Below are 11,690 nucleotides of genomic sequence, written 5' to 3'. Positions count from 1 at the left end.
TAACATATTGTAATTCCTATTTTGGGTAGTGTTCCCTTTTAACTAACGCCAGTTACGTAACAAACATACTTATTTTATGTAACATACTTATTTTACGTAACATACTGTACCTATTTTAACCCAAACCACAATCTTTTCCTAAACCTAACCAAGTAGTTTCATCGCGTAAGTAAACCCAAAAAACTAAGTAAACTTAAAAACTAAGTAAACCTAGAAACTAAGTAAACCTATGTACTATATGCATGTAAAAAGTGGAAACTGAAACGCCATCCCTGATTGTGTCTAGATGGTAACACTTGATTTGCGAAACTCTAGCGAGATGGTTGAGGTTAGACATTGACCTTGAGAGTCTCGGGAGAGTATTCGCAAGTTTTTCATAAATCTAGGTTGACCATCTGGACACAATATTATTGACGGGCCGTCCTCGGTCCATCCAAAAGTAATGCAAGAGGGGTACCCGATGTCGAAGGGCACTGGGAGTGAGAATTTGTTGATTAAACTACAACTACCACTTCGTGGTTGTACACGTCCGCCAACCAGTCACGTTGCAGTTTACGTCCAAAATGTCATAATTTTATTCTGTTAGACATTTGTCTGAAATTGTCATTTATCCATCATCTTGCTCCATTTCTACCCACTGCAGCTTTAGAGGTTAATTGTTGTGTCGTGAGAACACTTTTGCTAAATGAAACACCACAAAAACCACACAGCCTTCTCCCATCTCTAAATGAGTCATGACCTCATGACTTTCTGTGGTAAAATGCATTTCTGTGCCGTGTATCACGTCCTCCTTCTCACCCTGAAGATAACAAGACCTCGCCCACAACGACCTCAACCTCAACACCTACAACGCCTGAACCACCTCTGACTAGTATAGATACGACTTCAACAAGGAAACAGAAAAACACGAAGAAACCCAGAAAGAAAAAAACTGCTACAACAACTACAACAAAAACTACAACAACAACACCACCAACAACAACAACAACAACAACAACACCAACAACAACAACAACAACAACACCAACAACAACAACAACAACAACAACAACAACAACAACAACAACAACAACAACACCAACACCAACAACACCAACAACAACAACACCAACACCAACACCAACAACAACAACAACAACAACAACACCAACAACAACACCAGCAACAACAACTACAACAACTACAACAACATCGGTGGCAAACACAGGTAAGACTACAGGAAAGAAACAAAGTCCTTCTGAGAAACCAAGACAGAAAAATATGAACAAACATCAGAGCCGACAGTAAATACGATGCAACCATCAGTTCTAAGCTACAGAATCTAGTGTCTGTAATTATGCTGAAATTAAAATTACACATCAACATACTGTAGTTTTTATAATAACACTCGGCTGTATTTGTAACTGACATGTTGTTAGTTATTCATTCTTACTTTGTCTTCCAGGGAATCCACCTCTTCTTCTGGTGTTTGGAATAGTTGTCTCCTTCCTCCTCCTCCTCGTCATCATCATCGTCGTCGTCTACTTTACTCGCAGGTTGAAAAGACGAGGTGAACCAACCCTGACTTGTACACACATCTGAGGAAAATAAATATATATTAAAGGTCCCATATTGTAAAAAGTGAGATTTTCATGTCTTTTATATTATAAAGTCCTATATAAATACCGTGAAAGTATCAAAGCCCTCAATATACAGAGAAATACACACACAGCCTGTCTTCAGAAATTGTGCTTTTGAAACAAGCCGGTAGGATTTCTGTCCATTTGTGATGTCACAAATATACAATATTTAGACCATTACACGGTTTTAATCGTAAACATTCTAAATGTGTCCCAGTTTATTCCTGTTGCAGTGTATGTGAATGACATCAGCTGACAGGAAGTAAACATGGACCCAAACTGTTGCCAGGTAACGCAATTCTGTTGCAATTCCCTTGAAATGCACTAAAACGGAGCGTTTCAGACAGAGGGTGAATACAGGTATATTCAGGCAGACGGTATGAGGAAAATAATTTTTTTTTTAACATTAAAGCATGTAAACATGTTCTAGAAGAAACACAAAATACAAGTATGAACCTGAAAATGAGCACAATATGGGACCTTTAAATAAGATGTGCAAATGAATAAACAATAAATGATATACAATAATGATAAGCTCTGACAGCTCCAGTAGATAAGAGGTAGTTACTCTCTGAAACGTTTCACCGATATTGTAGCTCGCTGGAGCCTCGAATCACAGTTTGTCATCTCAAATGTATAAATGTGATATCTGGATTCTGGCACCCAACAACACAGCAAGATGACATTTTATCCTCCAGTCTTTCCTTTGTTTCACCTCCAGCTAACACCGTGATGTAATCATAACGTTGACACAAAAATGGTCTGTACACAACAGTGATGTCACGCTACACTACAGCCCAATGTGACGTCACTTCATCAGTGATTACTCAGCAGATTACTAATGTAATGACGTTCTGTTTTCCACAGGAAGAAGAGAAATTAGCCCCGTCTATGATGAGATACAGGATGGGTCGGTGTTTCAGCCGTCAAATGGTGAGAACTAAGAAGAGTTCCTCTTTTTTTTAAAAAAAGACAGACCACTTCCTTTTTTCTATTATGATCGAGACTGACATCAACATCTTTTATTTTGGTGGACCAGCAGGTGGACCAACTGCTATATACTCCCTGGCAGATTTTCCAGGTAAATAATTATATAATAAGAAAGAAATAATAATAAAATAAACATATTTCCCCAAATACCTTTAAGAAAAGCAGACGAATGGGACGGTCTTCTGTTGTTTTAACGTGGTTAATAACGCTTGTTTTTCAATGTTTTAATAGCTGGATCAAACAATAATGATCCCACGTACTCCACCATCCCGGATCTTCTTCCAGTGGTGAAGACAAGCGGTAACGACGGAGCTCTCATCAACATTTGACTAAATATTCTGGTTCCATACAGTATATATATTCAGTATGTTTAATTTCTTTTTACAGACACATCTCTACCCAATGAGTCCACATATTCCTTTGTTGGCAGCACTTTTATTGGTGGAAACGATAAAGGTAACTTTAACTATTCGCTCCTCATTTTGGCTTGCATGATATTAAATGTGAACTCTGTAAATACCAGCTGGTCGCACCAAAATGGTGTATGAATGGCACGGTAATTTGTAAGTCATTTCGCGTGCAATAAGAACGCCGTTCTTGCTTTTGGCCTGTCATTTCACGCCATTTAGTCTGTACTGACTGCAATGTAAACGCGTCGGCATGAATATGCTACACTCAGAGCTAGTGAGGTAGAGTAACAAGCGAGAGAGACTGAGGGAGGGGAGGTGGATGGATCCAACAAACACAGGACTTTCAACCAGGAAACCGCTGTTTGTGTCCCAAAGTGTAGCAACGGTCTGTTATACATAACCGTGGTCTGTTATACATAGCAACGGTTTGTTATACATAGCAACGGTCTGTTATACATAGCAATGGTCTGTTATACATAGCAACTGTCTGTTATACATTGCAGCTGCCTGTTATACATAGCAACTGCCTGTTATGCATAGCAACGGTCTGTTATACATAGCAAAGGTCTGCTATAAAGAAATCAGGTTGGTAAATACATATGCACTGTAGGTTTACTGGTTATTATAACCTGAGATACGTAAAATGGATTACATTTAAAATTGAAGATAAGAGAAACTAAATCCTACTTTATCAAAATGCTGAATGAGAATGAAACTGAAAAAAATTTTGTGTTTTGTGTTTTTCTCAATCTACAGGTTCATTACAGCTCACTGACGATTCCTATTCTTTACTGCAGAAACCAGTGGGCAACCTCCGTGTCTGAAAAGTGAAGCCAACGCTGAAGTGCCTTAAACCTGCATTCTCTCTAACAGCCAGCAGGGGGCGACTCCTCTGGTTGCTAAAAGAAGTCTGATTGTATAGAAGTCTATGAGAAAATGAGCCTACTTCTCACTTGATTTATTACCTCAGTAAACATTGTAAACATGAGTTTATGGTCTCAATCGCTAGTTTCAAGTCTTCTTCAACACAGCATGATGTTCATTTAGTAAATTATGGTCCCATTTAGAGTCAGATAGACCATAAAGCAGGGGATGCTTTAGGGCGGGGCTACCTTGTGATTGACAGGTCGCTACCACGGCATTGTCCGGTCTGGGAGTTGTCCGTGTTTTTGTCTTAGAACTTTAACCCTTTCACAGTGTGTTTTCAGTTAAAAAAATGTAATTATAAACATTTTGGTTGCCTAAAAATGTCTTATTCAGGGTTCGGTCGCTCTTAGCTCGTTTCACTTCTGGTTGCAAAAACGACGGCCAAAAACCGAGATTGCGATGGCCAAAAACCAAGAAGGCAACCGCCAAAAACCAAGATGTTGACGACTGAAGTCGTGGCTTCTAAACCGTAGTATACCAACCAGTGGGTGATGGGTCTTACAGTATATACGGTCTATGCTCAACACACGGGAGAACTTTCAGTTGGTTGCAATCTGCAACCTCACCACTAGATGCCGCCAAATCCGACACGCTGCACCTTTAAATTCAGAATTCTTTCAATGTTTTCAGAAATGTTTTTTTATTACATCATCTCTACCTATTTTCAAGGGCAATTACTTCTGTTTACATTACATCTACTTTGCCTGTTTTATTCCTGTTTTATTTGCTTTATAGCTGTGTGTGTTTTACCTGTTATATGTTTTACCTGCCTCGTTTAGTCTTGTCAAGTATTTGTTTTAAAGCACTGACCAGGAGTGGCAACTCTGAATCTCGTATTTAATACGATGACAATAAAGCTTTCTATTCTACTCTATTCTATTTTATTCTAAATTACAAGTACCTGTAGGTGACATATTGCTTCTTCAGTTTCATTGATTTTACAGTCCTTATTGAAGACAGCAGCTAAATGCTGTGAATACAAACATCCATTTTTTTCCGGGACGATGACGAAGTCTTTGAAACAAGGAAGAGGAAGAAGAACAAGTGGAAAAGTGTCTCTGACAGACTGAAGCTTCAGACTTGGATCAGCAGCAGCAGTTTGATGCTTTTCATCTGAAGATGTTCAGTTTCATGATCTTCTGTCACGTTTGGTTCCTGCACACAGATCTGATCCGCTGCAGTGGAAACTCCACAGGTACAGGTGGCTTTCACATTCATATATTAACATTTTAATATGAACTGTATTCGCTTTTAATTCTTGTTACATGTGCAAAAGTATTTGCACAATATCATCTATTCTCAATCTTTAAAAATGGTTATTTTATTATATTATATTGCTGTATTATTGAATTGTTTTCTGTGTTGGTGTGTAAAATATATCACGTCTTCATGTCTAAATAAAAGACATCTTAAATGTCACAGTTTGAGACATTGAATACTTCAAAATAAATGTTTATTTTTTAAACTGAAAGTTGTTTGACTCAGCGGAATGAAGATACTACATGTACACTGTATACGCAAAATACTGTTTGATTGTGATATAAAATTTAACATAAATAAATAAAAAACAGTCTAGGCTTTTTCTTGAACTGCTTTAAATTCATAAACAACATACAGAATCTTCAACTAAAAGTAATTCATGAAAATCAACAACATTTTTATGACAATATTTTCTGTGACTTGTGACATGTCAAAGTTTATATATATTTAAAAAATATATATTATATATTAAAAATATATATTTTTATGATTATCATTGTTATTATTATTATTAAGTTATTTATTTTTAACAAGTATTAGCCCTTACATCTTTTCCCCATACAGTTTTATTGTAATTATAGCTTTCAATTCTTTAATTAAAACAATTCTGCACATTATAAATGTTCATTTTCTCATGAAGAGCAGTCACACTGTCAGTTATTGTAATTTCAGTTTGTTTCCTTCGTTGTTATATTTAAGGCCGACTGGCTGGAGCCTGTTTCCATGAGATAAAACAGGAAACAGGCTAAAAACTGACCATCAGCAGGATGTGAGTGACGCAGCGCCGCATCCAAAAAAGCAGCTGGGAAATATGGAGGACAGAATATTTCCGTTTGATGACACGGTGCCGTCATAAAGACATGAAGTCGTGTGTTTGAAAATGTTATTATAAAATATTGCACTGCAGGGAAAGTACCGAAATAGAATGAGATAAGGTCTAAAGTAGGTTCAGATCTGTTTCTGTCCTCCAGCAGTGATCCGGTATTCAGTCCCGGAGAATCATGGCGTCTGCCTGCAATGTGGCGGCCCGGACAGCTCTGATGTGGTCTGGACTCATCGGGACCGGGAGGTCCTGGTGACCCGACAGGGCAGCTACGAGACCAACGCGGACCGCCAACGCTACCGCTTGCTCTCTGGCGGCGGCCTCTGCCTCCTGCGGCTCGACGACTCTGACGACGGGAAGTTTCGCTGCAACCAGCAGCTGGTGGCCGAGCTGCAGGTGCTACAAGGTATACGCTGGAGGCGGAGCTAGGAGTGGTGCATTATGGGAATGAGGGGACATATTTAGTAGTGTGTCTTTAAACCGTTGGACGGATTATGAAGCTTTGAGCTCAGTTAGTTTGTGGGTATGTTTGTATGGTTTATGCCTTTAATATCTTTAAAAGGTAAAGTGTGTAGGATTTAGTGACATCTAGAGGTGTGGTTTTTCAAATTTGCAAGATTATAAAGTTTAAAGATGTTTTTAAATTTAAAACATAAAAACCACAAATTTGTAAAATAAAATGGGAAATTTACAAGAAAAAAACATACAAATTTGTAAGATTATAAAATCGTGAATTTAGGAGAAAAAAAACACAAATTTGCAAGATTATAGAGTCGTATATTTACAAGAACAAAACTCACAAATCTGCGAGATATAAAGTCGTAAATTTACAAAAATGAATTCTCAAATTTGCAAGATTATAAAGTCGTAAATTTACCAGAGTAAATACCAATGAAGAATACCCATAATTCCTCTGTGTCTGTGCCCCCTCAGGCCGTGACTTCATGGTGTCTGCAGGCCGGACGCTGCTGCTCCCCTGCAGCGGCTCCTCCAAACCCAAAAAGAGGTGGTCTCAGCGGAGGGAGGGAGGGAGGTGGGAGACCGTCCTGACCCGGTTCAGGAACGGTACGGTGAAACCGGAGAGGAGCCGGTTCGGCTTCGGTAACGTGGCCCTGCAGATCCAGGACCTGCAGCCGGAGGACGCTGGAGAGTACCTGTGCAACGGACAGCTGCAGGCCAGACTCACCGTCCTGACTGCTGGTTTGTTTAGCTGGAATTTAATTACTTGATTTTATATAAATGTTCCTACAAAAGCTGATTTAATATTTTAATCTATTCGGAAAATAAAAAACACAGGCAAAAACTCATTGTGCAAAATGTCCCGTTTAAAGGAATATATTGAGCATGTAGTTGTGTTTTGCATCAGCCTTGAGAAGAACAACAACTTGTTCTACAGGTGATTTAACAATATTCTTTTTGATTAATCAGAGCCGCCAGAGACGACCAGCATCCAGCAAACCATCAGTTCAACTGCAACAGCTGCTGTCATGGAAACAGGTAGGATGTGTTACTACGAACGGTGTACTAGACCAGCCTGGAAACGCACCGCAGGGGCTACCCTGTTGAAATTTTGTAGGGGGCGCCCTTGAGCTGTTTACCATTTATTTTACTTTATTTTAATTTTTTTTTTGAATCCAGTTAATGGTGAACAAATGTATATTTGTGCCTCTTTTTTACCAATACAGTATCACATAAGATGATTATTTTATCTTCCAAATGTCATACAAATATATATATTTTTTGCTCAATTTAAGTGCAATAAGAAGCAGACAAACTGGACTAATTCTCCAAATTAGTTTATTCTATGTCTTAAAATGTTTTTATTTATTTTATCTGGGGTTTTATATACTTTGTCATTTATATATCCATAACATAAACTTAAACTGAAAACATTTAGAAAAAAAACTCTATTAATATGATATGACGTCCGTCTGGATTTGTGTGTTTCTGTTCTGTTCATCAGATGTGGTTGAAATAGAGAAGAAGAAGAGACCTGAGAATGGTCAGTCAGCTACATACATCCGCTTCACCTGCGGCCTCATACAGAAGGTTAACTGTGTACAGGTGTTTTAATGTCTGTCTGGTCTCTCAGCCCTGCTGATGGTCGTCGTTGTTGGGTTGGCGTTGATGATCCTCCTCATGGCCGCCGTCTGTGTTTTACTGACCAGCATGAAGTGCCGGAGGAAGAAGAAATACAGATCTGCAGGTATCTGATATTTCTATATTTGGTTTATTTCATCAGCTTGATGCTGCTGCATGCTGCATGGTTGGGATTGTGCAGGTGATGAGCTCTGTGTTGCCAGGTTGGGCTGGTTTCTGCCCAGCTAGACTACTTTTGATTAAAGTGGTTGGGGTAAAAATAGCATTCGGCTGGTAGATGAAACTTTGGCTGCATTTTGTCAACATTTGGCGAAGGTTTTGAAATTCAAAATTCAGTAAATTCCATTGTGTCCAGTCGCTCATATTATTGACTCAATAATTTGAGAAATATTTGATCGACATGAGTTGTATTCAGCTGTCGTTACATGGAGGACGGAACCTGCCAAAATAAAAAAAGAAATGAATAAATAAATAAATGACTCAATAAATAAATAAATATGTAATTTAATGTAGCAAAGATAATATTAAAAACAAACAATTAAATTGATATTTTCGTTTTAATTTGCTTCTTTATTTATTTATCTTTGTATTAACTCCTTATTTATTTACTCTTCTGTTTAATTTCCCCTTTTATTTATTTATTTATGTATTTATTTTTTATTAATCTTAATATTTATTTATATAATTTCGCATTTATTTATTTTATATTCATTTTTAAATGTATGTATTTATTCATGTATTTATTTATTTATTTCTGCGCAATTTACCCTCTGCATTTCACCCATTATCTATTTCCCAAAATGTATTTATTTCTGTATTCATTTCTTTTTACATTTCTTTATGTATTTCTGCCTCATTATGCAAATGAGAGGGACGCCTTGATGTCACATGTTGAGTGATAGCCCCCTCATTTGCATAATGAGACAAAGATGTTTTTTTACATCCCCAACTGGCTCAGAAGTCCATCCTGGCTGCACTGATTTCAAATCGTAAATATTAAACATGTTGAATATTTCCGATGGGATCTCCTGTTATGTGTGGGGAACCCCGAGGACAGCTAATGACACTATCACGTGAGAAAGAACGACAGCCAATAGAGAAGAAAGCTGAGTGAAGAAGGAAGGACAACTACCGCCGGAGCTCAGAGATGGAGGAGCAACTTGTTGATTAGTGTTTATTTAACATGTCTCTATGACTTCATCCGGCCATCCTTCCTCAATATTCAGTACAAAGTAAAAAATAACATCACTAATTCTTCCTGCCTGTCATCCACCATGTTTGTTTACACTAAAGTCACGTTTAATCACGAGAGATTTTGTGAGATTTCCCGTTTTGTTTAGTGGGGACTCTTGTTGTTGATGAATGGATCTGTTAGTGTGTGGTGTTTTGGCTGATTTGGTCAAATCGTTGCTCTCCACACACTATAGGAACAAAACTGTTAAATTTGATATATCATGTCGTTACGTGTGGGCTCTCTCACATCTTACACATCTGTTTAGTTTAGTGTGGACCAACCTTCAGAGTCCTTATGGTTCCAAACTTCTTCCATTGAAGACTCACGGAGGTCACTTTGCTCTCGGCAACCTTCAGTAAAGCAGACATGATTTTAGAGCCGTCCCCAGATCTGAGTCTCTGAGCTCAGCGAGCAGCTCCTTCCACCTCATGGCTCAGTTTCTGTCATCTGTGAGACAGACAGGTGTGTGTTTATCAAATCATGTCCAATCAGCTGCACAGGTGGACTCCAATCAAGGGGAACATCTCAAAGACGATCAGGAGAAACAGGAGGCCCCTGAGCTCAAATACAAATGTGAAAGAAGTCTGAATACTTCACACATTTTTCTCTCATTTATATTCTACAACTTTGTTTCCCAATTCAAGTTGTGCATTTTTTCTTTGATTTTATAATTTTATTTACTGCATGATTCATTCATGTATTTATTTCCTGTTCTGTCATGTATATGTGTGAAATAGGACATATCTTTTCGGGTTAAAATCTGTATTGAAGGAGTAGAAAACTTCTTTAACCCATCATGAAGAAAACCTTTGAAATGTTATTGGGTGCATTAAAACCTTCATATCAGTTGAGCTCAATATCAACATGTATTTTTCTTATTCATGATGACATTTGGAGAAGTGACACTGCTGCCATGTGCTGTTTGTCTGCAGCACAGAGGCCTGAAGACACCGAGCTGCAGCCGTGGAAGACGTCCGACAAACCAACCGGTAACGCCATCACACCTTCGTCCCGTACGATTCTTTCACCCTCGGTTCTGTTTTCACCGACGCACACCTGCGTCTCTGCAGAACGAGAGGTCAACAAGAATCCTTCTCTGCCGGAGGAGACGATCCATTACGCCTCTCTGGGCCGCCAGAACTGGAGGGAGAGACCCGGCAGGACTCCGCCGGACCAGGACCGCCACGACGTCATCTACTCTTCTGTCATCACCAGACCGGCCGCCAAACAGAAGCGACGTCGGCTGCATCAATGAAATGTTACCTGTGAAACCGTGAGAGGCTGTTTCTGATCTGAACTTTTAGTTCCGTAGTACCGCCAAACTCACAGCCCGGCGCTCTTCCTGGGAGCTTGGTTTTCACAACGTTAACCACGCGTTACAACGTTAAGCGCGAACCTTCTGCGTCAAGATACAACAGAAAGGCTGCTTCTGCCCAAGTGGTAAAATATGACGAGTAGAGATGAGATCACATCGCCTAAAGGGAGCTAACCCCCCGTAAAACCACAACTTTGGTTTTTATACAGATTAAACGTGATATAACGTGTCAATCAGTGAGCTCTAGAGCTGCTGGTTGATACATTTGACCAGAGCCATGCTAGCTGTTTCCCTCTGTTTCCAGTCTTTATGCTAAGCTAAGCTAACAAGCTGCTGTATCAATCTGAACATCTAAACAAGAAAGCGAATAAGCGTAGCTATTTCACAAAACAGATGGTTTCATGGAACATTTCTATTCATTAAAGATCCTTTTTTTTTTTTTTTTAATCTTTTTGTAAAGTTCATAACTAGAAGGTTTTACTGACAAACTTTTCGAACTTTCTTCAGCTGTTAAAAAGAAGTAATCAATTAAAACTATAAAAATGTAAAACTGGACTCTGATCGTTTTTATTTGAGTGATGAAGAGGAGCTAATCTAGAAATAATGTGCTGGATAATTCACTGATCTCGCTATAGTTTTCAATATTTTAGCATATTTGGTAATTATTTGCAATGAAAACTGTTGGTTGGTTGATTATCCTGAGAAATATGGAGGATGGAACCTGCTAAATGAAAAATAAGCGAATAAATAAGTAAATGACTCAATAAATAAATACATATTTCATTAAATGTAGCAAAAATAATATTTAAAAATAAATGTAGCCATTAATTAATTGATCAAATGTGATATAAATTGATATTTCTGTTTTAATTTGTTTCTTCTTTATTTTTGTATTAATTCCCTTGTTTATTTACTCTTCTGTTTAATTTTCCCTTTTATTTATTTATTTATTTATTTTTCTATTAATCTTTAACTTTATTTATTTTTGCATTCATTTTTTATTTTATATTTA

At 38.0% G+C, this 11,690-nt stretch overlaps 1 protein-coding gene and 1 long non-coding RNA gene across 2 annotated transcripts; both read left to right on the top strand.

Moving 5' to 3' along the window:
* The first annotated feature begins 1,151 nt into the window (after positions 1-1,151).
* LOC119503602 lies at positions 1,152-3,938 on the top strand. Its single transcript, XR_005210354.1, has 7 exons — positions 1,152-1,207; positions 1,445-1,549; positions 2,487-2,552; positions 2,659-2,700; positions 2,841-2,909; positions 2,997-3,065; positions 3,776-3,938. It is a non-coding gene; the product is annotated as an uncharacterized LOC119503602 (long non-coding RNA).
* A 336-nt stretch (positions 3,939-4,274) lies between these two features.
* Positions 4,275-11,196, top strand: LOC119502776. The gene is made up of 7 exons (XM_037793970.1): positions 4,275-5,141; positions 6,181-6,435; positions 6,963-7,229; positions 7,458-7,526; positions 7,993-8,031; positions 8,122-8,235; positions 10,296-11,196. Exons 1-7 carry the CDS (start codon positions 5,066-5,068, stop codon positions 10,616-10,618), a joined length of 1,143 nt encoding a protein of 380 aa, XP_037649898.1. The 5' UTR covers positions 4,275-5,065; the 3' UTR covers positions 10,619-11,196.
* Positions 11,197-11,690: the final 494 nt, after the last annotated feature.

This window comes from Sebastes umbrosus, chromosome 15 (assembly GCF_015220745.1).
Source record: "Sebastes umbrosus isolate fSebUmb1 chromosome 15, fSebUmb1.pri, whole genome shotgun sequence".
Classification (NCBI taxonomy): Eukaryota; Metazoa; Chordata; class Actinopteri; order Perciformes; family Sebastidae; genus Sebastes; species Sebastes umbrosus.
Note: the sequence above shows the minus strand (reverse complement) of the source record. Positions and strands in the feature narration are given on the sequence as shown.

Bases quoted from the DNA above. Each gene is read 5' to 3' on its own strand.
- LOC119502776 (XM_037793970.1), top strand. From the start codon at position 5,066: ATGTTCAGTTTCATGATCTTCTGTCACGTTTGGTTCCTGCACACAGAT. The intron at 7,230-7,457 runs GTTTGTTTAGCT...TTGATTAATCAG, and splicing joins ACTCACCGTCCTGACTGCTG to AGCCGCCAGAGACGACCAGC. The intron at 7,527-7,992 runs GTAGGATGTGTT...TCTGTTCATCAG, and splicing joins AGCTGCTGTCATGGAAACAG to ATGTGGTTGAAATAGAGAAG.